The 26,438-nt window shown below is 39.6% G+C and overlaps 1 protein-coding gene across 1 annotated transcript in view; it reads right to left on the bottom strand.

Annotated features, from left to right (window-relative positions):
• Positions 1–4,388: 4,388 nt before the first annotated feature.
• The window catches only part of SCUBE1 (signal peptide, CUB domain, EGF-like 1), a 266,905-nt gene continuing 244,855 nt past the window's right edge, over positions 4,389–26,438 (bottom strand). The window contains exons 17-25 of the mRNA XM_014940071.1: positions 25,923–26,081; positions 24,662–24,865; positions 23,121–23,282; positions 19,803–19,970; positions 18,783–18,944; positions 17,054–17,251; positions 15,029–15,181; positions 12,351–12,430; positions 4,389–11,202 (exon numbers count right to left, since the gene is read on the bottom strand). Coding sequence (XP_014795557.1) covers positions 11,050–11,202; positions 12,351–12,430; positions 15,029–15,181; positions 17,054–17,251; positions 18,783–18,944; positions 19,803–19,970; positions 23,121–23,282; positions 24,662–24,865; positions 25,923–26,081 — 1,439 coding nt within the window. The 3' untranslated portion in view covers positions 4,389–11,049. The remainder of the gene's footprint in view (positions 11,203–12,350; positions 12,431–15,028; positions 15,182–17,053; positions 17,252–18,782; positions 18,945–19,802; positions 19,971–23,120; positions 23,283–24,661; positions 24,866–25,922; positions 26,082–26,438) is intronic.

The following is a 26,438-nucleotide window of genomic DNA, read 5'->3' as shown; positions in this document are numbered from 1 at the left end:
TAATGTTGTCCTTACTCAGGCGAAATGCTTGTTAAATTTAATGGGTTACTTTACGTAGGTATTTACAGTGAATGCAAAAAATTCTCAGCAAGGTAGAGTCTACTAGCACTATCCCAGTGTAAAAGAAGAGGATTTATCCTGCTGGCACCATCTGTAGGGGCCAGCCCATGCAGCCATTGTGCCTCTCTTTCACAGCAGTCCCAATGACTTATCCACCACTACTTCATTTAGTTCCTGCCTTCTAGCAGCCTGCAGCAGGAATTTATCATGAGTTAGCAGCACGTGGAGCAGCATCTGCCTCCATTAAATGCAACTAGAGTTTTACAAAGTTTTGTGAGTCTGGCAGTTTATGGCTTTATTCCAAATGTTTATGGCTATCTGATCCAAATCAATCTGATGTGCATTCCCCACTTCATTTTCCTGTTATTTCACGTTAGAACCTTCCTCTTTGGCAGCATGTCATGGAAACCTTCTCCCAAAGACAGGTAGGGATGTAAGAGGCATCTAACATAGTAATAAAAAGGAGATGAGGGGACATACTTCTGGTGCACTTTACAGTAAACGCTGTAATATGTTATCAAAGAAACCATTTGCTTTCAAATAAACAACAGTAAAACTATAACTTCTGAGCTTAGATGAGAGGAACATCGTTTGCTGTCAATACATTATCATAGCTGTATCTATCTGTGAGCCTAAAACCTCATAGATGCTGTTATAAGAATACAAAATGTATTCTTCTGCATTAAAATAGCAGTGACTGTGTGTAGCTTTTGCTTACCTACTTTTTAGGACAGGTATATTTTTGGGAAGGTACTGCATCCCTCTAACTGCAAGAATCCCCAAAACAGCATTGGCTGTATTTTGCACTATCTGGGAAGGAACCTGTGCAGAGGCAGTGACAGCAACCAGCTGTAAGGCTGTGAGCATGACTCTCTGATGACCCACGTAAGGCTCAGACAGCCATGGGGTCACCAACTCAGAGCTTCAAACTGCAGTGATGCCCCAGCACGTAGCTGCACACATATGCTATATGTTCAGCTATAGGAAAGTTTTCTGCGTATGACATGGCTAGAAGATGAACAGAATGAGAGAGAAACAAAGCACTGAATTTCATTAAATTCACAGCACTCACCTGTCAGCTGGAGTCTATCAAGGGCCTTCTATGAAGTCTCTTTCCCATACCCTGCTTACTGTGTGACAGTGGGGCTGCACTGTCCTGTTGTGTGGCTGGATGGACCAGCTGAGTGAGGAGGGGACCCCATGTTTTGAACTTGGGATGGGTGCCCATGTGAGCGTGGAGTTTGGAAAAAGCCCTGGAGAAAAAGAGCCATGCAGGGCAGCTTGCAGGCGGATGAATGATCTTAGCAGGTTGGACTCAATTTCTGGCCTAAAGGGCTGACAAGAGATCAGCGTCTTAAGAGTAATAAGCTAAACATATTGTCTGGCACAAACAATACTTTTACTTATTGTATCCCCCAAGAAACATATTTACTGCATTTATATTATACACTGACATAACACACACTGACAAGTGCAGGTGTTTTAATTTCAAAGACACTCTCTCACTACCCACAGAGAACTGGGGTGGATGGAGGCTGCCCTCATAGCGGGGGTACAATATGAAAAACCAACTTGGCAGGCAGCTCCAGGGATCTTCACCTTTTGTCACATCTGTGTAGGCAATCCAGTGTGCTGCCCTTAGTCCCCAGACATCCTGCTGCACCTCCACCACCAGTGCTGCAGATTGTCACAAGCCGCTTGTGTGTCTTCAGAAAGGCAGATCTCTGCTCTTCCCTTTCCTGTGTCTTTAGGCATTTAATGTATTACTTTTATAAAAGTATGACTGTTGTGTGGGAATACTGTGGTACACACAATACATGTGAGATGGAGATGTTATTATACATGTTAAGTGCTATTAGAATGTAGTGTATCTCACCACACGTCAGCAGCAGAGGTGACAGCTGGTGTGCGTGTCACCTTCATGCTGGAGTGGCTTGGGATGTTGATGGGCTGGGTGCCCAGTACTTGTCTCCCCGGGCAGTTATAGGGCTCTCCAGAGCTAGTCAGTGAGGGCTCTCCTGAAATGACCCCTAAAGAGCTGTGACTGGTAATAGTGCTGACTCCTAAATGAACACCATGTTGGATAAAATGCAGAGATGGGCGCTTATGGCACTTCTCTTGATTTATGTTTTAAACATAGAAACATTTTGTGGCAAAACTAAGTTTGTGGCTACCTAGAGCAAGCACAACTATGTTTATGTTGCCTGCCCAGCAACACGATATAAGGAAATTTGTTGGGGCACAAGGCAGCAAGAGCAGCAGCAAGGTGCGCTCATGGAGAGCAGAAAGCAGACTGCAGCCCATCGTTAGCTTCGTGTTCAAGCACGGCTACATAAAATAGGGGGAGAAAGAAAATGTACCCGGGCAGGGAAGGTCTCCTAAAAATGGTCTGAGAACAATGTCTGGTTGGCAACTTACATAAAGACTGGGAGACCTGTTGCCAGCAATTCACGGCTGACTGCCCATTTAGATATTAAGAGACAAAAATAGCCATTTATTTTTAAGAAGCAAAAAAAATAGCCATTGTATAGGACAGACTCTTTCTGCGACACCAGGAGTCAGTCAATATTGATGGCTGAACAAAGAGAAGAATAAATCTAAGCCCAGTCTGCCTTCAGTCACCTGCTGGGTCGTGCTGGAGTGTCTTTCATCAGGCCATTATGTTTTGTGAGCTTGTTGGGAAGTCATGGAAAGATCTGAAATTAGAATGAACCCATTTGTGACTCTCACCAGGCAATGCCTATTTCAGTAAACTAGGATCTTATACTCCAGGGCGTGTTGTCACAACTGCTGAACTTTCAGTGGCTTTTGCCTTTTACACAGATACTTCATTACCAGTAATTAATTTGACCATTAGGAATTTTCGAGTTCAGCTTTTCTGTCTTTGATAGCAGCTGACTTTTCCTATGACTCCTTTAAAGCTCTGAAGCTGTAAGGACAGCAGAGCGCCATCTCACATGGCACCATCTGTAGTCTGATAAAAGCGATACTTTATCTTCCAGTGTAATGAGGATAATTGCTCGTATCACCTAAGCAGACAGCTACTAGCTGAAAAAGGCAGTAATTGATTTTTCACAGCCAGTCAGAATGTAGCTGTCTCTATGCCTTTCAAACCTGTCGGTGACACCAACAGCCATCAGTCATACCGATAGCAGTATATCATTTACAACATATATAAAATCAGCAGAGCATACTATCACATGATAAACACTGTCTCTTAACAAGATAAACTACTTACGTATCAGCAGAGCACCACACACCGTGCTGGTGTATGAGGCCTCCCCTCTGTTCTACAGCAGGTGGCTGCTATGCTGTTGAGGATGCTCCGCAGGCTGCTCTCATCTCCTAACAAGCACTGCTGAGTGGCAAACCTGTTATCAGGTGTTATCAGCTGAATTAATAACATCTGTGCTCTTCTGGCTGCTCTAGCGTGCTGTGTACCCTTAATGACAACTTGCACTTCTTCTCAAGCTGCAAACAATGACTTAAATCAGATCTAACTGAGCTTTTGTGTCACTACAGATAGTCTATTTTTTGTCAGTCTGCCATCATGCATTTTCATCATTAACAGAATCAGGCCACTGATTCTACAAATTCTACTTACTTTGTAATCTTGGACTGCAAAAGTGTAATTATCATCATAAAATTCAGCGGCAAGGAGGGCCTAGGCAAATATACTTTTTCTACAGCAGGGCTAGAAGGGGAAAGGACACTTTTGATCTCTCTTGAAATCATCATTTTGGGCGCAAGCGTAGTTTCCTCTTAACCTAGTCCTCAGTGGGACAAGCAGCAGGTGAGTTTGCAAGTCACCAGCCTTCTCGGCAGCCTGTGGTGGGATAGCCCATCAGGCCCACCAGTGGAAGAGAGCTTCCTTCCTCTTTCTTTCTTTCTTTGAGAGTGTTTCTCAGTAGAGGGCCATGGGTGGAAGAGAGCTTCCTTCCTCTTTCTTTCTTCCTTTGAGAGTGTTTCTCAGTAGAGGGCCACGGGCACCTGCATGATATAGACATAATAATGCCAGAGTTATTTGAAAAAAATGGTTCAAGGTCCTGGAGGGATGTTGGTGATGTGCTTTACTGTTGCAGGATTTCTTCTTCCTCTCAAAAACTCTCCTTGCAGTGTATTTGGAAGGAACTTAAGTCAGTGTCCCAGCACTCACAAACTCCAATTGTTCAATGAGAAAGAAAAAGCTCTCTGTTGTCTAAAGATGAAAATTAGGCCGAAATATGTAAATGCTATTAAAAAAGAGACATTCTCTTCTGATTTCTGTCTACATTACACTGGGGTGTGGAGCCTCTTCCATGTACACAAATAAATGGCAGGCAGGGGTATCCATTCCATTTTACGTTTATTATGAAAGTGACTTTAACAAAAGTTTTATTACATGCTTCATTTTGAGCTTTGACATAGAAATCAAAGCTATTAATATACAGAGGCAAAAGGAAATGTATTTTCTTATAAGGTACATTTACAACAACATTTTCTACTACAAATCTGACAGTATTGTTAAAATATTGGTAAAGCTTAGACCACTGTGTTTTATTTTCTAAGTATCAAATTTTGTACAGTTATTCACTATCTTTGTTCTAAACTATCATGGTACATTTCATATGGAAATAGCTGTTTGTACATAATTTACATTCATAATAAAGCTTAGAATTCCCAGCAGCATCTACAAGGGTTTAGTTCAAAAGGTCACTCGTGCCCAGTGATTTTACACGGAGCAAATTGGTACAGAAACCAATATTACACAGACAGGTATTTCCCCCTGAAATCTACTCTACTAGAAATTCCTGCTTAACAGATGATGGACACGATGCACTGAACTTTATGCAGGTGAAACTACTACTGACCTCAGAGGCAGTTTTGCCTAAAAAAAGGCTCTATGATCCCATCCAATACGAGGTTTTATCACTTCCACTGCTACCTACGCGCACAGAGATACCATTCCTTTCCTTGTCTTGTACTGTATTTGGGCATAATCTTTTGAATTCCCTTTAATTTGTGATTTTTGTGTTGTTTCTTATCCTAACAACAGAAGAAGAACTAACTTTAAAATAGATATCCTTTAGACGTTATGAAGATGGTAAGCACTTCAGAATGACACTTGATAGTCAATTCTATGCATTGACTATCAAGCAGGTTAAATTGCTCCAGAGCAGTCTCCCAGTGCCACCAGTGAGACTGCAGAAAGAACAGGAGCAGTAACCTGGACGGATGAATCTGACTACTGACCGCATCCACCCTGGTCTCCCACAGTACTTTTCTAATCATTGTGATGAGTATCTGCTGCTGTCAATGCAAATTAACGGCCTTTCTAAGGTATAAAACATAGAAAACAATATTTACAAAATAATTTTAATTAAAAAAGTAACAAGAACAAACTCTAAAAAAAGATATTTTCACAATCATTAAAATAACGTTTAATTAAGCAAAGCCACTTCTTTTTCTAGATATTGAGAAATTCAGCTAAGATTGAATTGCAATTGTTTGTATATCTTTAAACTTGTTATCTTCGCTTTCTGAATACAGATGGTTTAAATTATTACATCTAAAGGTACTTCTGTACATTTTACTCTTGTATATTACATATTAATTTTATAGATTAAAAGCTTAGTGATGAAACAGAATAAATAAATGAAATAAAAAAACCTGGAATTGTATATATTCAGATACTTAGATAACAGTTTTGTTGACTGTTTATTTCTCAGTCTGTTTCTAATCAGATGAAAAACATTATGATAAAACATGAGACTTCTGTCTGAATCCAAGTCTCATACTGAGGAATAGGTTTATATTACCTTACAGAAATTTTGCTTCTTCCATAAATTCTTATGGGAGACAAAAGTATCTTTTTTTTTTTTTTTGCCCCCAAGTGCTTACAACAGTCTCTCATCCTAGAAAACTATTTCATTAAAGTCTCAAAGTGTTGAGAGCCTGTAGAACTTCTCCAGCTACTACTATTCCTATCAATCAGTGGTTTTAAACTATGAAAAAAAATGCTCCTACTTGAACTCATGACACAGGTACAAGTAACTGTGTGTATTGCTCATTCCCACAACTAGAAAAGGGAAAATCCAGACCTCTGAGGTGGCTGAGAAATTTGCTACCGGATTCTGTTGTTGAAGATTTCCCTCCAGCTTCTTTTTTAAGAGCACTCAAAGGTAACTCAGAGTTAGGTTGATGGTTGGACTAGATGATCTTAAAGGTCCCTTCCAACCTGGACAATTCTATGATTCTAATTGGAGACTGGACATGGGAACTGTCTCAGAGGGGTTAAGTTTTGCTGGCAAAGACCCTCCAGCAGCTCCTGTATAAGAATCATCCCACTGCTTTTGCTCCTCAAGTTCGTAACTTGTTATCTGCAGGATTGTAACTGGGTTGTTCATAGATAAGATTGACCAGATCAATCTGTTGGGCAGGCTTACAAAGGGGCATGGGGTGGGGCTGGCCTTTCCTCTTTGAATGTTGACTGCATGTAAGCACGTTTCTTGTTCGTGTGGCATCATCCTTGCCTTCTGCTTACAGACAGAGGCCCGTAGGCGAGCTGTGCTCCCTCAAAACCAGCTGACAACTCAAAATGTGGACTCTCTGAAAACCCTGCAGCCGAGCCTGTGTTTATTTAAGCTAGTCTAAAACTAAACTTAAACAAAACAAAATCTAGCTTACCAGGTAACCTAGTTTTAAGTAAGCTTATCCTAGTATGAAGCTGATGTGTAGGAAAGGTCAGTCTAAATCGTCAGTAGTTATAACACACTGTGATTTAACTTTGTTCTATGGGGGATGCACAATAAGGAAATCAGTTTCTTTTGAAAAGAGAATGGTCTTTAGCTAAAAATCTAATGTATTGATGGAGGAAGGAAGGCAGGACAAGAAGGCAAGAAAACAGGCTGAAAGAAGAATTCAGTGGCTTTAAATCCAGTTTCAGTGAGCTAAATCTTCAAGGTAGAATAAACCTTGCTATTGCAGGAAAGATGCAAGTGGCAATCTATCGAATACCGAAACCTGGTGCTTCGTGTACTCAAATGACACACACACACAGGCACCTTGCCCACAGCAATCACTAACAAGCACTTTCACAGCATGACTTAGAGCTTGATTAGCAGCTTCTGATTGCTGCAATCTCCCAGACTGCAGCAGGTATGCAGCTGGCAATTTGGTGGCACATGAGAATGGTTAGGGATGATTCACCAACACCCCATTACAAATAAGTGCAGAATTTAAAGCAGGAGGAGAGGCTTAAAATGGTAAGTGCTACAAGTGCAGCTTTTCAGCACACAGGCATCTCCAAATTGAAAATGAAAAGCTCGGTTTGTGATGTGGAATTGGGCAATCATTAATGGATGCTTCTTCAGCCATCCTGTAATAACACAAACACGTTGTTGCCCCTATCCTGCATGCAAGATGTAACTCTGTAAGAACAGATACAGGCCTGTATTTATTGAATATGTTTATATGTAATATTTCATGTTTAGAGTAAAAGCCAAATTTTTATATTCTGCAATGTATTGATTCATTTCATGAACCTGTTTTTATTAAAGGTGTCCATATTTCTCCTTGTATAGTTTTTGAGTCCCACGTGTGTCTACATCTTCTCCATAGAAGAAGACATTCCTTGTGTCGTTATTGTATAGTAGCAATAGGTTCTCTGACTTCTGACAATGAAGACATCCTACGTCTACCTTAACAAATGAAGAGCTGGGCTCACCTTCTATTGGATGACTGCTAGTTTCTGTAACTGTGAACCTAGTATGAAAGTCAAAGCATTTTTAACTTTTGGAGCTGATGTAAAAATTCTGGGCTATACAAATCAGCCGAAATTGGTTCAGACAGTCCTATATGCCACTTGTCATTACTTATTTCATTAGAAATTTGTACCTCCAAGGGCATTTCCATGGAGAGCTGCAAACACTAAAATCTGACTCATTTTCTAATATATCACATATGAAACCCCTCCATATTCAGAAGCATTTCACTCTATACCTTTGAAGGCCCAATTATTCTCTTTCTTTCACTGCTTTCGGCAACATGAAGTGTGCACTTGCTACAGAAATCTCTGAGCAACCTGTCTCAGGTTGTCTGTCAGGATGAACTAGACAAATCCCAGATTTTGCCTAATGTTGTAAGTCACAGCGAGTTGCACCACACCTAAATGCAGCCAGTCCCTCCTGTATTCACATCTCACAGCTATTGACAGTGGCCCAGGTCCCAGTGACAGTGGCCACAACTGGGACACGTCCCTCTCGTAGTCGCTATCTGGCGCTGGATTCCCCATGTAGCTAAGAACCTGCAAAATGTTACGGTGCTGCCAGGAGCTTCTGGATTTGGAAGGCAATGATTTCAGCCCTATTACATCCAAACACGGGTGTCGTTAAGCAAAAATTTTAGCAAGGATTTTCCTAAACTCACTGCACAGCATCAGGTTCCAAAGTTCACTTACTGAAATCTGAAATACTAACGGCCACTGTAAATTGTTCAGCAAACAAGGAAGTTATTTATCTCTACATCTTTCATATCTTATCCTTCGTATCTTTTAGGAGGATGGCTGCAATCCTGACCCATTCTAATCATTCTTGATAAGCTATTATACTTTGCAATATTGTTGGCTGAAGTAGTTTTTTAGTTCTACACTTATTCATGACTGAGTACCTAAAATGATTTTTGCTTTTTTAAGGTTTAATTTTTTTCTACAAATAACTTCTGTTAAGGAAAAAATACACGTAACTTTTTTTTTGTTCCAGGCACGCACTGAATCTAGGACTGATGCTATGTTCTCCTTCAAATGTCCACTTTAGTAACCCATAATGAATATTTAATAAAAGTAGTTTTAATATCCTCACAAAAAGTGAGGTTTAACAGCCTTTAAAAAGGACTTTTATGCAGATGTTATATATATTTATATATTAACCCTCACTTCAAAATGTATTAAAGAGAAAGCTTGTCAAAGACGTAAGATCCACGAGTGAAAAAATTGAGCTGTTAGACCCTAAGTTGAAAGGGTTCAGCAATAGAAAGAAAAAAAATTATACTCTTCAACAGGAAAGAAAAGAAGGCAAGCAAAATTACAAGATGGCTAAGTAGAAAAACTCAAGAAAACACTTAAGTTGTCTTGTAGAAATGGGGTATTCAACCACTTGTACAACAACTTTGCGAATTTAAACAGTACTTGGTCAAAGACAAAAAATTTTAAGAAGTTAACCATAACCACCTTTAATGTATGTATGGTATGGTATGTAGGGTATGGTAAACTACAGGGTAGATATGCAAAAAAGATGCAGTGAAGCAAAACTGTCTGTTAGTCTTTTTCTGAAAGGATGTTGGTGTGAGAGTTAATTTCTCCATATGATAGACTTGTAGGATCAGAAGGGAGAATGATACACAACTGGAAGGGACTTAAAAGTAAAGAGACTGAAATATTAATAAAAATATATTTCTCCTTGAAATTAGCTCCTGTGCCACGAAACAGCAGGAAACACAGGATTTATCATCATCTTAACCCACCAGCACCCGTCGTTCTGTGAAGAAGGCCTGACCATGAGGCTAAGGCTCTCTTGCAGCTCATACAGTCCCCGTGGTTGATGGGCACCGTGAATTGCAAATTCATGATAAAAGGGAGCACTGGGTCTCTGAAGACTGCAGAGCCTGCCCTCCAACTCAGCTGGCTGGGCTGCCAAACTGTCCTGTCCACCCCCCCACCTCCCTTAGAGGCTGGGCCTGTGACACAGGTATGTTCCCAGCAGTTTAGAGATGGCAGATCCAACAAAAATTCCTCTTTAGTGAGCTTCTCTCACGTGTGTCATCCTCCTGGGGTAACTATGTTGGTCTGCGTGTGAGGGGGGTGCAAAGAGGCAACAGCTGACCCTTTACTGGACAGCAGTTGCATCTTAACTTACGTAATTTTTCCTGTAATAATGTATGTCGAGAGAGATTGTCCCAGAGTAAACCATGATCCTGTATTATAAAACTTCAAAAGGCTTCAGTTTGGCGTTAATGGAAGTGACAAGCACTTGGAGAAGTCATTTAATCATCTAAGCAAAGTTACAAATAGATATGAGTAAATAGGGTGTGTGGGAGTAAAGATTTAAGCATGAATAATATTTACAGTAACTAAAGATAACATTACTAATGTACCCACAAATAGAAGTATATATTTATATATTTATATATTGTACTTAATTAGATGCTCTATTAACGGAAAGAAAAAACAGACTACTACTGTTGTTGTTCATTTCTCACCTATCCTATGGTAAATGCCTTCAAAGGGACCAATAGAAATCCAGAGCTAAATCTGTTTCAATGAAGTAACTGACAGTGGCAAACCTCTGAAGAAGTTTAGAAGAGGACAGATAAAAACGTAAGGACATTAGGGCATGGGATTCAATCTTATGTAATTCATAAACCGAAATTATACATCTGCTTCTTTTTATTTCCTTTCTTCTTTTTTTTTTTTCCCTTTTGATTTCTACTTGGACAGAGGTTCCACTAAACCACAAATGAGAAATAGCAAAATTTAGATTGTTTTGTTTTCTTCTAAAGATTCAAATATAAACTTCAAGTGCAATTCAAAATCCAAATATTATTTATACTACATACTTCTTTCTACAACAGAACTTATCCGCAGGTAGTTTAATCAGATTGGAATAGATTCCTTCTTTGCTTTGACAAAAGTTACTGTTGATGAAAAATAAAAAGCTAGAAAGAATATTTTCTACGTTATGTAATTTCAAATGGGAAGTGAAGATACACTAGTGCAGACACAAATCTGGATCTTCAACTAGATGCACTCAAGGATGCAGTTTTTTTTTTTTTGTAGTAAAAATCCCATTGAGAACATTGGCTTTTAAAGATTATAAAACATTATAGGTATTCTTCAATATACAATTGAAAACAAAGACTGCAAAAAGAGCCTTCAAATTAGCAAATGTTTCTACTATGGAGAAAAGACAATATTTGACAGGAATGCAAAGTAACCAAAAATTGAGTACCAGTAAACTATTTGTATGGTCGTAGAAATCTGGAAACTTTTGATCGCAGTAGCTTTATAAATGATCTGGGAAACATCTCCTTTGATTCTTGTGCTGTGTACTTGAAATAGTTTTGTGGGTGTGCCAGTACATCAAAGAGAGCTTTAATCAGTTTCTTGTCCTATGGGAGACAACACATATATTAGATAAAAATAGGGTTTGGATTTAGTGCCTGCACAGCTTTCAAAATTAATGAACCAGTTTGGTGGTTTTTTTGCAAAACTTGATTCCAGGTAAAGCCCTGTAAGGAAACTATTCCATGTTGCTGTGGAGTTTCATACTGATGAATCTTTCTACTGTAGTGGACATTTTTTTGCAATTAGCATTCCTGGAAGGTCGTGAACTGAGAGGGTAGCAGCTGAGTTAACCACAAACTGGCTGCAGAAGTTAGACATTAGAATTGCAAACTGCCTCTGACCGCCCTTCCAGCCCGTTTCATGCTGTTGTCTAGGGCCTTCCCTCCACAAACAAGAGAAGGCTGGTCTTCAGTGTTGCTTAGCTCTTTAAGGACCTTCTCCTGTACCTTGGTAAAGCCTTAATTCGGAGCCTCAATTGAGCCTGCGCATGACTGTATGTGCTGCAGCTGGGACCTGAGCAACTTCAGAGCTCTAGTAAGAGAACACTGTCTGGGCTGGGGCAGCCCTGGCCAGGGGAGCTGGCTGTTAATCAGTTCCTGTCCTTCCAAAATGTACATTTACAAGCCTGAATTTTGCCTTCTGAACGGCCTTTTTTCAGTTTTAATTAGTTAGTCATTATAGATGTCAGCGCAGCAGCCTTCCTCCAGAGTTCTCTCCAATGTGTTGCTTGTGCCTTTGGAAAACCATTTCATGAACAGCCTGCAACGCTACATTACGGTTGTGTCTTGTTGAGGCAGGACAGGGATTTAGGTAAGTACATTCTTTAATACACAGGAAATTCTAAATTAATGACTCAGTTAAACACATGCCAGACTGAGGCTAAAGAAGGCTCTTCAAACAATAGAGTCTTCATTCTTGGTTAACTAATTTTTCTAATATACGATCATGCTAGCGTGCATTTCACAGAGCTCCTGATTCAGCCAAGGACACGTGCACGTGCTCAGCCCAGCTGAGCTACTGATTTTGTGCTACTGCAAATACCAGCATAACCCTCAGAAGACAGAGAATTCAACAGGGGGTCACACTTGAGGTTTAAATATTATGACCCTATCACGGTAATGAGAACTATCTTAGGAAAACATTTAGTAAAAGGAATTCTTGGTTATCCTCAGATAAAGCACAATTTTCTTACCTTTAGAATCTCTTGATGATTTTCTGACGCATATAATCGTCCATCTCGAACAATGTCTTCTATTAGCTGTTGGTAATCCTCTGAAAAATAAAGATCAGTTGAGTGACTGTTTGTGGCATCCTTTGGGAGGTTAATAGCCAGACATTAAATAGACCTCCTCTTCAAGACAGACCTGAGAAATTTAGTATCTGGTTAATTGTTCCAGTGTCTCTCAAGGTGCTGTAAACTGATCTGAACACATTAAAATACTGCACAGCTTTAGAACAGTAATTGTTAATTATCCATACAAATACTAACTTAGCCCAGAAAACTACTCTCTCTAGATAATAATTCTGTATTATCTGCATTCTAGAGATCAAGAAGCAGGACCAGGGATATCAAATAACTGTCAAAGATTATACGTGAAGTCAGCAGCAAAGTCAGGAACAGACCCTTGTTTTCTGCCCTGAGAACAGCTCCCATTTTGATGCCTGAATGACCATCCTAATACAGATCTTCTCATCATTCACAAAATTGCATTGGTGTTTGGAACAGAGATGGGCTAACAGCTGCCAAAGGTATCACAGAAAAGTCTTTGTTTTGTCAAAACAGAAATCATCCCCAATTCCAAAATATGCAGTTTCATGCATAATTTATATGACAGGCCAGACTGTTTTAAAGTATGGATTTATGAAAGTGGTTACTGAGAGATTATTTCTTTTTGCATCTTTGTTTTTCTCCGTTGGACTTGTGACTTCATTAATTTATACTTTTCAAAATTGTGTGGGTTACCAGTAGAACTTGATGAAGAGGCAATGCACAGCAATTAATGATATTCTCATTATGCATATGATAAATGCCAATTAATCATAGAATCATAGAATCACAGAATGGTTAGGGTTGGAAGGGACCTCAAAGGTCATCGAGTTCCACCCCCCCTGCCATGGGCAGGGACACCTCCCACCAGACCAGGTTGCTCAAAGCCCCATCCAGCCTGGCCTTGAACACTTCCAGGGATGGGGCAGCCACAGCTTCTCTGGGCAACCTGTTCCAGTGTCTCACCACCCTCACAAGAAAGAATTTCTCCCTGATATCTAATCTGAATCTTTTTTCTTCCAATTTAAAACCGTTTCCCCTTAAAAGGAATGTCCTTGAATTCAGTGGGATAAGGATTAAGTTTAAAGAATTCTATGTAACCTCATGTCCACGTAAAATATTAGAAAAAAGTAGTAAAAGTAAACTTAGGTATTATTTCAAAGTCTTTGCGATGGGTTTTAAAGTAATTCACTGCAATTACATTGATGAGTTACATCAAGTTTTCCCTAATTCTTCTGTCTCTGTAATCGGTGTATGAGAGATTCTAAATGACAATTTTCTGTAATTCAGATATGACACAAAGATGGAAAACAATCCCATTCTCACCATCGTAAGTCACATAGGGGACCTGAAATCCTTTGCCACTGTTTCCTTCATTTGACTTGAACTGAATCCACAGCTTCCTCGATCTTGAGGTAAATGCAATAGGTCTCTCGTAAGTCTGACATGTTTCATATGTAGTAATTGAAGTAGGAGAAGCTAGAAAGGTTAAATAAACAAATGTTTTAAGAAACATTCTTTATAAAATAACTTTTGGCACCCTTCCCTGAGAACAGCTCCCATTTTGATGCCTGAATGACCATCCTAATACAGATCTTCTCATCATTCACAAAATTGCATTGGTGTTTGGAACAGAGATGGGCTAACAGCTGCCAAAGGTATCACAGAAAAGTCTTTGTTTTGTCAAAACAGAAATCATCCCCAATTCCAAAATATGCAGTTTCATGCATAATTTATATGACAGGCCAGACTGTTTTAAAGTATGGATTTATGAAAGTGGTTACTGAGAGATTATTTCTTTTTGCATCTTTGTTTTTCTCCGTTGGACTTGTGACTTCATTAATTTATACTTTTCAAAATTGTGTGGGTTACCAGTAGAACTTGATGAAGAGGCAATGCACAGCAATTAATGATATTCTCATTATGCATATGATAAATGCCAATGTGACTTCATTAATTTATACTTTTCAAAATTGTGTGGGTTACCAGTAGGACTTGATGAAGAGGCTTCCTAAAATGCACAGCAATTAATGATATTCTCATTACGCATATGATAAATGCCAATTAAAAGGAATCTCCTTGAATTCAGTGGGATAAAGATTAAGTTTAAAGAATTCTCTGTAACCTCGTGTCCACTCCTCCCACCAGACCAGGTTGCTCAAAGCCCCATCCAGCCTGGCCTTGAACACTTCCAGGGATGGGGCAGCCACAGCTTCTCTGGGCAACCTGTTCCAGTGTCTCACCACCCTCACAAGAAAGAATTTCTCCCTGATATCTAATCTGAATCTTTTTTCTTCCAATTTAAAACCGTTTCCCCTTAAAAGGAATGTCCTTGAATTCAGTGGGATAAGGATTAAGTTTAAAGAATTCTATGTAACCTCATGTCCACGTAAAATATTAGAAAAAAGTAGTAAAAGTAAACTTAGGTATTATTTCAAAGTCTTTGTGATGGGTTTTAAAGTAATTCACTGCAATTACATTGATGAGTTACATCAAGTTTTCCCTAATTCTTCTGTCTCTGTAATCGGTGTATGAGAGATTCTAAATGACAATTTTCTGTAATTCAGATATGACACAAAGATGGAAAACAATCCCATTCTCACCATCGTAAGTCACATAGGGGACCTGAAATCCTTTGCCACTGTTTCCTTCATTTGACTTGAACTGAATCCACAGCTTCCTCGATCTTGAGGTAAATGCAATAGGTCTCTCGTAAGTCTGACATGTTTCATATGTAGTAATTGAAGTAGGAGAAGCTAGAAAGGTTAAATAAACAAATGTTTTAAGAAACATTCTTTATAAAATAACTTTTTGCACCCTTCCTGATCTAGAGATCAGAAATGATGAACTGACAAGACAATTCCCAGCTGACAAATTTCTGAGAGCAGAAGATTGTGGTGAGAACCCCTCTGTCCCACAGCAAGAAGCATAAGCATACAGCGAGGTGTCAGGGGTAATTTTTAACATTTATAAAATTACTCTCAATATTACTTATTTTGTGTACTACTTCAGCATTGAATTCCAAGCTTCCCGTATGCTGGGGCCCGATAGGTAAGAAAAAGTCAGCTGCACCCCAAGGCAGGTGTGGTAACCAGCTCCTTACACGCCCAGTTTGGGGAGTTCATCTGAGAGCAATAAACCACTTTGGAGGATGTAATAGCCTGGTGTAGTCATTCTGACCAGAGCAGCATCACCCACTGAGGCAGCATTTAAAATGATACCATACATAATCTAAGTGCCTTTCTTACTGGGACCAGTACCTCCCAGTGCAAAACATCTGGCTGTATGTTTGAAAAGAAAATGTCATTAATCTATATTGGAACAAGGTTAATAGCTGGGAAACAGAAAGACCCCATTTGCCTGTAACATAAGTAACAGATGGAGGGTGCAGGATGTCTTCAAATCCTTATGAATGTATCATGAGGCTCCTGTAAGTTGAAATTAATTTCAAACAAAAGGAAAAAATAGCTTCTTACCTAGTTCAAAATAACCCCTCCATAGCCACAGGATAATTAGGGAAAATAAACCTAAAATCTGAAGTTGCTAGGGCTGATTCAGCTTTCACCAATGTTAGCAAAAAGGGACCTTTTGAATTGAATGGCATTTGGATTCTTCAAGTGCGAAAAAGTGGATCTAATTGTAACTCTGGAACATACAGTGATCACAAAACATGACTGAAAAACTCCCCTCATTTTCCAGTGTTGGTACTGGTACTGGTACTGGTACTGGTACTAAGGTCAAACTTTTCCCCAATGTGCCTGGCTTTACTCACTGTTGGAACCGCAGCTTGGGATTAGAATGACAACTGATTTGTTTTGCTACAGTAAGTGCTTTGCTTTTAAAAAACTGATCTGGACAAACTAATTTCCTTCTGTCTCTAGTGAGCAGGTTTCTTCTTGTACTAATCTGATATATAGAGATGTTAACACAAGCCCTCAAGGATAAAAAGTTGTGAAAATTGTTTTAGCAAATAAAATACACTGTTTTAGCAAGTAAAATACACTGTTTTAAGCAAACCTCCATATAAACAATTGCCTTTCAGGTCTGGTGCTCCTTGGAGATTTAGAACAGATCACCAGAATCTGGATGCCTACATAGGACTGAAGAAGGAATGCATCTCATTGGTGTCTTAACTTCAGAAGTTATTGAATTAACTTAAAAATCAAAGACACACTGCAAGCCCCACTCCACATAAAATTGGGGAAACTTTTGATTTCTTGGGGGTGTCAGGTGTACCAGCCTGTGCCACTGCACAGATTTAGCAACAACTGCAGCATCTATACACTTGCAAAGGGTAAGTGACAGCACAATCTGTACAGATGACAGGAGATAGCTCTCCTGATATAACATCACATAGCTTTGTTGACTTCTACAGTGGCAGTGATTTATCCCATGTGGTAATTGGGCCAGACATTAATTGCTTTATGATTCAGCCGAGACACTTGAATAATTAATATCACTCTGTTAATTGTTATAGGTACAGTGTTCTGTTTTAACTTGCTGTGCCAGTTCATTCAACAATCCTTTTAAAAACACCAGATAGATGAAGACAGTTGTCGCTTCAATATGAACTTTCCACTCAGTCAATTTGCAATAAATATTTATATAACCCATGTCTGGCAACTTACCACTTTTTCTCATTACTAAAACATCACCACATTCATCTTCAATTGGGAGAAATATCTCAGGTACTACGATGAGTATTCTCCTCTTTGGGGGTGGATTTATATTCCAAATGCATTCAACGTTAGCTGGGTAGTCTCCAGGATAGTTGGGCGATTCAATGTAACCAGTATAATCCCCAAGTTCTCCTCCACAGTGCTGATCTGTGGAGAAATATAAATTGGAATTTGTGTTAGCTGATTAGCTAATTCAAAGTGTTTTTCTAGATCTGTCAAGAGCAAGTCTGAACTCCTCCTTGTGGCTTTAGAAATGCACACACATTCTCCAGCTGCCTCTTTGTTTAGCACAGAAAGCCTCTAAAGGAATACTTGATCTGCAAGGCTGCTCCAACTGATTTGCAAAACCTTATTCTCTGCTGTATAAACTAATTCAATGGCTTCATTCAGGCTGCTTTAACATTTGATTAAGAAACGAACACAGGTAAGTAAACATGATCCCATTGTGGAGGTGTTCACACAGTGCTTGCCGTGCAGAAAGTGTTCTGGTTTAACTTCACTTGGGTTTTAACCTAATTCAGCTGAATGAGTGTAATGATCCTAACAGCCAACCTTACCTTGATTACAGAGCTGCCTTGCTTTAGCTTAGATTAAACCAGTTAATAAAGAATCTCCATTGATGGATCAGTTTTATTTTCAGAGTTTTCAAAACTCTACTGAATTTGGCACAGAAGCCTGATTCAGTAAGTAACTTACGCTTGATCTCTCCGGGCCTACTCACCCACATAAAACTAGATATATGTATAAATATTTTCCTTAATCCAAGCCTTCAAATTCCCTACAAATATCTAATCAGAAATGACAAAGGGCTTCAAAGACACATGGCACGTAATCAGAATAAAAACTTATGACAGACTTGCACATGAATAGTTAGTTTAGATGACATTACCTAATTATTATAGAGACTTTCTCTTAAGTTCACATGGTAGAGATGAAAAAATTGCTTGCTTAAAAGAATCAGTCATTCACAAAAGATCAAATAGAACTGCACTGGAATCCTTGGGGATATTCAAAATGCCAATTGATGACAGGAGGCAGAGTACTGCAAAAAACCCTATGATTTCATTGTCATAAGCAATAACCTGGCAATTGCAGTATGCATGACCATGTCTCCTAGTGTTTTATGATTATTATAAAATGGCAGTTATTCTGATAGAAGATACGTAGAAGAAGATACGTAGAAGAAGATACATAGAAGAATGGCAGTTACTCTGCTTGACAGAGACATAGAGGAATATGCATCACTGCCAGACAATTCACAGGGTCTGGGAAATCAGAAGCTCTGTAGTTTAACTTGTAGCTGGCGCTCTGCCAAATTACATTAAAGCCAAAACAATCATATGCATCAACTGGTACTTTTCTGGGTTTTTTTTCCTCATTGTTTTCCCCATTTTTAATATTCCTTCTGGCAGTAAATGTATGCTAACTAGGAAATACAGAACTGAAGTCCAGCCTGACAGATGGAACCTTCAAGTAGCGATTCAGATCCAAACAACTGGTACTTTTCTGGGTTTTTTTTCCTCATTGTTTTCCCCATTTTTAATATTCCTTCTGGCAGTAAATGTATGCTAACTAGGAAATACAGAACTGAAGTCCAGCCTGACAGATGGAACCTTCAAGTTGCGATTCAGATCCAAAGATATGCTTCATCTCACAACTAATAAAAAATGCAACTTACTTTTGCAGTGTGTAACATTAGTGGAGCCATCAAAATCCGTACTTGTGTTCCCAGGGCAGGTGATGCAGTAGTTTTGACCAAATTCAGGCTGGTATGTTCCCACAGGGCATCGGATACATCTGTGTGTTGTGGAGTTGTAGTAGTGTCCAGGAGAACAATGAACTGTAAGGTATGAGGTGTATTATTTTCAGAAAGTTGCAATCCCCAGTGCAGAGAGGACTTCCCTCTACCCTGGATGTGCCTCATGATCCCTGTTCTGCAATATATCTATTAGTCCATAAAAGGAACAAAAGGCACCATGTATTTCCTATTAAAAAGGACCTTCTAACTAGAATTATGTTCCAAAGACTAGAGCTAAACCCTTTCAAACTAGTAACACGTGCTACACGTCTCTCACCATACTTAATACAGTGGTTTCCAATGAGTTTGTAATTAATGGAAGCTGATACACATCTGCCTCAACAATAAAAATGTCTTTCACAATAGCATGAGAGATGTTTCCATTAGATGGTTTGTTTGCCAGGCCAGCGTGTCATTCCAGTAACTAAACCAAAATGCATTTGTTTCCATTAGAAGTTTACATGGGACACGCAACGTCACGTTTACAGTTTCTGCCTACCCCATTCATAATCAATTCTTAACTTCGTATAATTTCTGCAGCATTTACTTTTTCTAATTGCTAAAAATATACAGTATGTGAAGGCTAAAACATTGTCTAATGCAAGTTTGTCTTATTTCTTGCCATACAGTGGGGCTAATTCACTTACCAGTTGCGGCACTGACTCTGTACCTGCCTGTGCTAAATTCCAAAGTAAACCATAAACCCTGGTCAGTCTCTGCGACCTCGGGAGATCATTCCTATTTTACAGCTTTCCTGACCGTTTAATTTAATCACACACCCTGTTTCTACACGCAGTGACTACGTTTGTTTTGGAGCCTTTCAAAGCCCCTTGGCATTCAAGCTTACAAAGGAAAAGGCAAGCAGCAGGAATAGGAATTGTGGAAAGATTTGAAACTCACCTTTGGTTTCGCAGTCTTGAAAGGAAACAGCACCTTCGTACTTGGTGACAAGGCCACCGCCGCAGGGAAAGCAGAGGGTCCTTCCTGGTTCGGGCTGGTACGTACCGAGAGGACAGACTCTACACGGTTTAAAACCATCTGAAGAATAGTGCCCAGGAGAACACTGGCCTAGAAATCGAAAAGTATCTTCTGTATTAGTGAGCCAACTATTCTGGACAAAGTATAAAAACCTCTAGTAGTTAGCAATGCTTCTGTTAACTTAAACGCGTAACATCCAGACAGCTGCAGAGCAAATTCTAATCTTACCTGCTGATTTTGTATTGTTCCTGTAACTGCTTCCTAAAAACAATGCCAGTAAATACAACTAGTTTCTTAATATTCTCTTTGCTGCCTATGTTTCTGTTTGGGTTTTTTTTTTTTTTTTTGTTTGGTTTTGGGTTTTTTGTTTGTTTGTTTGTTTTTTAGGTAGGGCTCTATTAAGATGTTGTTTGAATATTTTGTACTTTCACCAATCTGAGAATTTCAAAGCACTTTGGAGGAAAAAATGAAACTTTGCACCGTATCTATGAAGCAAGTAATTCTTATTTTATTTACATCTCCATTTTACAGATATGGAAACAGCAGACCATGGGATTTACCAGACTGGGTGGGACCAGTCCAGCACCTTGTCTATGGAAATAGCTGACACCGACAGCTTTCCAGGTAGCTGTGAAAACTAGTGCTTGTCAGAAGCTCTTCTGCCAGAAAATGGTCATTTGTGTAAAGCCAAGCACTTTGTGAATGGGTCTACTGACAGATACAAGGGAGTTTCAAAACTTGCTCTCCAGGCAATTCCTGACAGGCGTTTGTTTGGCTTGCTTCTTGCTGGCTTAGAGTACTTCACTCCTTGACAACCTACCTAAGAATCGGGATGTCAAGTTTTTCAAGATTATGGCATTAATGCATACCTTCACACCACCCCAGCCTGGGAGACACCTAACCTAACACTTTGGGGTGTTAGGTGTTCCCTGAGGTTGCCTAATCCCAATACTTTGTAATTTAGCTTCCCTGAGAATGGAACAGCAGGCAGAAACAACTGGCCTGAAAACCTGAAAGTTCTGAGACCTCTAGGTGGGGCTGGGGTTTCTTAAGAACCCTAATACTTGCTGGCAAACGTTGGGGGCAACCAGTATCTTGGGTACCTGGCACTTTGAATGAACAAGAGCTCCTTTTTGACAAACGCCAAACCCCTAAGGACACCTGCGAGACCAGAATCTCCGGGATTTAGTTGCACTCCCATCCCAGCTGGCTGGAATATGACTGGACAAGCTGGCTGCAATGACACAGACCTTTGAGAAATATTATGACATTATTAATTTGAAGCCAATTCTGCTATTGTTTTTGTAGCAAAACTGATCCATCTGGTCTTGTCCAACTGGTCACTGGACTTTAATATGAAGGCGGTTAATGAAAAGTGGATTTGGATCTGGATTTTAGTGTGAAAATTAAGTACTTGTGAAGCGTGGTTTACAGACATCCTTCTAATGAAGCAGTACAGTTGGGTTTTAATACTGCTCAGTACCCAATGCTTTCAGGACTAACATGTCTCAGCCCTTACCTGTATATAAGAATAAGATAACTTGCTCCCTTCTTGTCTCCTGTATTGAAATTGTCCACAAAATTGATCTGAGGTGATTTCCCTGAGAAATTCCCCAAATGACTAGGTTTCCTAACTGTCTGTTGGCCTTGTACCTACATGGATTGCATGTAACCTAAGTGCCACAGCACTTTACTTGCAGCTAAAACACAGAGTTCTGCACAACAGCACTTAAAATCCCTTATGTACTTGTATGGGCCTTGCCTGCAGGGGTGAGGATTTCAGTCGTAGCTTATTGGATCCTACAGAGGCATTACTGCTTCAGAAGATAAGATGCAAAATTACTATTGATTACAGGTGGTGACTACATTTCTAACAAAGTCTGTATTCATTTAAATACACTGTTTCGTAACACACACTGACACATTTCATGGAGACATACTGATTTTGATAAAATCTTTGACAGGGAGGTTTATATGAAGTCCCAAGCATATTCTGTCTTGCCACTTTCAGAGAAAGAGAAAAAGGGAGAGTGGAGCAAAAAATCAAACTCTTGTGATCTGACAACAAAATTTTTGAAACAGAACCATTCTGCAAAAATAATCAGAAGGGTTTCTTCTTGTTGTTGTGCAGAACAGTAATTCAAAGGCAAGCCTTGAAATGAAATAGTCTTTTTCCTCTACTCGTTGTGCTGCTTTGGTCAGTGTATTAGATTCAACCTTTATAAACTCAGATTTTATTTTGATTATCTATTCTTGTTGGATTTTGGCTATATACATCAACGTAACAAAGATCCACATGCATTTCAAGAATGTTTCTATGATAGTTGCTTCAATAATCAGCAAAATCTACCATGTGTTTGGACTAGAGACATTACAGTGGATGGGGAAAAGTGGCAGTTTCTCAAGTGTCCTTCATTGTGTGTCCACTCTAGATATCCTTGAAGAAAACATCAATGTAAATTACACGGATGACTTTTAAAGTTACAACTCGTGTAGTGGATAGGACAGACTTTTTTCAAAGTCAAATAATTTTTCTGCTATAAACCAGGTTTTGCTCATGAAGGTAATAATGAACAGTTGGGTCTTAAAACCTTATCTTGATCAGTTATAGTAGAAGCATGAACAAACTGAACTTCACAGCTCTTTTCTGAAACCAGGTATTATCACCATTATAATCTAATTCATATATCATAAAATTGAGTCAGAGTTGCTACATCACTTGCCAAAAGCACAGTGAATTCAAGCAGCATTGAAGCTCATAGTCATTAGCTCTGAGTCCAGGTTACAGATTCCTGCAGCGTAACTATCTCAAAATTGGGATTGCTGCCGATTCGGCTGTGTAAACTGCATCTCATGCAAAACATGTTAAATCAGCAGGTTCATTAGACTCACCAGGACCAGTCCAAAGTAATCCATCCCTTTGGCTCACAATCTACCTGATGAGTCCTTACAAGTCGAGGTATGCCCAGATTCCATACCTGACTTGAAGCAAAGCGCTTTGCTTGGCTTGGGCGTTTCCATACCGTAACTCACATTGCCGCAGCAGGTCCCATCTTCTTGTTGGCAATGTCAGTGGATGGAACAAGCCAAAACCTTTTTTATGTATTGCTTGTAAGTGCACAGAGGTTTCTTCTGTTACCTTTACAAGACAGAAGTGTGGAAGGCTCTCCCCTCTTTTAACTCCGTGCCTCACAGGCTGTGTGACAACACCTAATCCTCTTATAATCAAATTGAACTTGCCTCCACATTCTGACACATTCCGGGCGCCCGCGACTCCCTGTCCATCGTTACTTGGGCAAGGCTCACAGGTAAGTTGACCTTCTGTGTCTTGATATGTTCCTGGCGAGCAAGGAACGCACTGATTATGTTCTCCGCTATAAAAGGTGCCCGTGCTGCAGGTAACTGAGAAAAGAAAAGGGGAATCTACATAAGGGCTTTCATTTTGATCACATCATTTGCCTTGATATCAAACATTTAGAGAAGATGGATCTCTTTGTCTCCAGCATTACAGTGGCATATGTTTTACATATGCTAGTTCAGGATCCTCACCTGATGTAAATATGCCCATCTCCACTGTGGTCTAGGTCAATTTACATCAGGTTGAGGTCCTTCTTCTATTGTTTAAGCCATTAAATGGTGGTGTACTGCACCGAAGCGTTTATCAGACATATGTTGTTAATAAAGCTGATGCAGTCTTAAAACAGTATGTTGCAGTTTAACTAAGACAGTTGTGCATAACATATGGGAAGTGATGTGAGTTTTTAGTTTACACCAGATTTTATGGAAGATGACTAAAAAAGTCTGTTGCCTGAGATCAGTTCTAGAGATTTCTCTGAGGACAATGCATCACATGTAACATTTTATGTTTGTTGACACTCGAATACCTCAACTGGAAAGTTTTTAAAATATAGATGTGAATCCACATGCTTTTCTTGCTGCAACAAAGCACACGACTGCATTAAACGTTTTTCTCTGCTGGGTATAGGTAGTTAAAATGTATGGGTTTCTAGACTTAATAGCAAGTCTTTCAATACAGTTTCTAAATCACCTTTTCTATGTGATGAAAACAGCCTCTGTACCAACTCATTAGAGGCACCTATTAGGTCTGCACTTAACTATTCCTTTTTGCTGGTAAATCACTTGGTGTCTAAAAGAAGCTGGAAAAACAGATATGCTGGTTTTGAAAAGATGACTCTAAGTGATTAGCAAGCTTGCAGTGATGAGAACTGCCCTTAGGAGGCCTGTGCTAGCACCTTGCCCTCAGGGAAGAACTAGAGCCTGATAACCTCAGAAAAGAAATAAGGGATTTTACACAAAGTTAAAATAGATTTCCATAGATTTTTTCATTGGGTCTCTTGAGTGTATAATAAATATATCCATGGGTCATGGATTATTTGGTGGTGAGAAGAGTGAAAGAGGAGATACAAAACTAAACACACAGCATCTAGGCAAACACCATGTTATTGTTTTACAGAATTGTAAATATGTTTTCACAAGATGCTGGGAGCCACTGGGAATTAATTCCCAACATTGCCTTGTGGCAGGCCTTGCTATATACCAGTGACAGCACGGGAATGTATGCATATATATGCTTCTTTTGTTTTCCTTCAATCGTTTAATGAACCCCTTCAAAGTCTTACGAACCGTCAGCGGTCCGTGCACATATGCTCAGTAATATTGGTCTGTTATCTCAGAGATTTCCTGCCTGGATCACAAGGGACAACTTAATTTTGGGTTAGCTGTTTTGAGGGATGTGGGTGACTAGAGCTGGTGGGACTTACCGCATTTTCCATCCTGCAGCACTTGCCCCGTACTGCAAGCTTCATGCCCTTCAGTAGCTTTAGCTGGCTTCTGAGCCACTTCATATTCTGTCCCAGAAAACTGAATGTAAAATTGCTGTTTATTAATAGATTTCCTCAATGTTTTGATTGCAGTTTGCAGCTTCTGCTCCATCCTTTTCCGAACACAGTCCATGTTACAGGTGTCTAGATGGGAAATGATAAGAAAACTAGAAGCAATTGAGATTCATGTTTAAAAAGAGGTGCTTAACAAAAACCTTAGCCTGCACCACACTGTAACACCTGTTTGCTTCACTGTCTTCTCCTAATTGGAATTCACTCTCTTCTCCTTCTTCTAATTGTAGATGCAGCTCACTGTATTCAAAATCAGGCTGTTTAAAGGGATAAGATATTACACTGAGGTCCATCAAACCAGGTTTCATGGTGTGCAAGTGCACGCTGAGTACTGATATCTCTCTCTAGCATTAAGAAATCTGGTTATACTGAGTGCACAGCGTTGGGCTTCTAGATGTGTATTCAGTCTGCCACCACGAATGTTTCTGAAATTTCTCTGCCCACGCTTTACTCAGTTGATTAGGAGGTCTTCTCACTTTTCTGACCAAAATACCTGAATGACACAAAGAAAGGTTCTTTCTGGCACGATTAGTGTTTGAATCACTTGGCTGGGGAGGTACCCCTCAGGGTTAAGAAACCTGCCTTTGAGGACTGATGTGTTTATAGAATTCAGCCCACATTTCCTTTGGCTGGATTTTATAGCATAATATCCCAACTCATGAATAACTTGAAGCAATTCTTTTTCTTCCTGAAGTTTGCTAAGAAAACATGAATTTTCCAAATGTATGATAAAACTGTTTGATTCTCAGACTGAAGTTTCAGCAACTTACATTTTGGAGAATGTTTTATCGTGATTGTTGCAAAACTTCTACCTAATCCTTATGTTCTCTGTGCATCAATTAGCACTCTTGCTGTTTAAAGAAATTAGACTAAATTAAAGTACATGACTTAACTCGAGACTTTGAAGGAATTTTGCTGCAGGTTCAACCTTTGTTCCTTTGGCTTAATTTCCTACCTGATTCCTTTCAGTTAAGTCTCAGAAACTTTAAGACTGGAAAGGCTGTTGAACAAGGCTTGTACTAAAAGGTCTGCAAGGCAGCTTGATGAAGTAGCATCAAAGAGATTCTAACAACACACCGAGGAACTGGATTCTGATTTCTCTCCAGAGACAGACAGGTCTTTCACAAACCTGAGACTTCTTCTGACTTCATCTCCACCTCAAACTCTGCGGTGATATGGGACACTTCTTTCGATGGTGACTTGCGGCCTCGGCGTTTTTTCTTGGAGGAATCGCACTTGAGATTCACAAAGGTCACCTGGCAGTTGTCTGTACAAGGGAATTGACCTCCTTTGCATAAGAAAAGCAACATAGAAAAGAAATCAAGTAGCAAAGAGGCAAGCGACAGGAGAATAAGTGATATCTCAGTTGGGTTATGGCTTTATCTGAGGGGAAATCAGAATAATTTTGGTTGGAAAAGACCCTTAAGATCATTGACTCCAACTGTTAACTAACACTGCCGATTCCACCACTAAACCGTGTCCCTAAGCACCACGTCTACATATCTTTTAAATACCTCCAGGGATGGTGACTCAACCATTTCCCTGGGCAGCCTTGTTCCAATGCTTGAAAACCCTTTAGGTGAAGAATCTTTTCCTAATATCTAATCTAAAGCTCCCCTGGAGCAACTTGAGGCCATTTCCACTC

The sequence above is a fragment of the Calidris pugnax genome, unplaced genomic scaffold (genome assembly GCF_001431845.1).
Source record: "Calidris pugnax isolate Ruff unplaced genomic scaffold, ASM143184v1 scaffold36, whole genome shotgun sequence".
Taxonomy (NCBI): Eukaryota; Metazoa; Chordata; class Aves; order Charadriiformes; family Scolopacidae; genus Calidris; species Calidris pugnax.
Note: the sequence above shows the minus strand (reverse complement) of the source record. Positions and strands in the feature narration are given on the sequence as shown.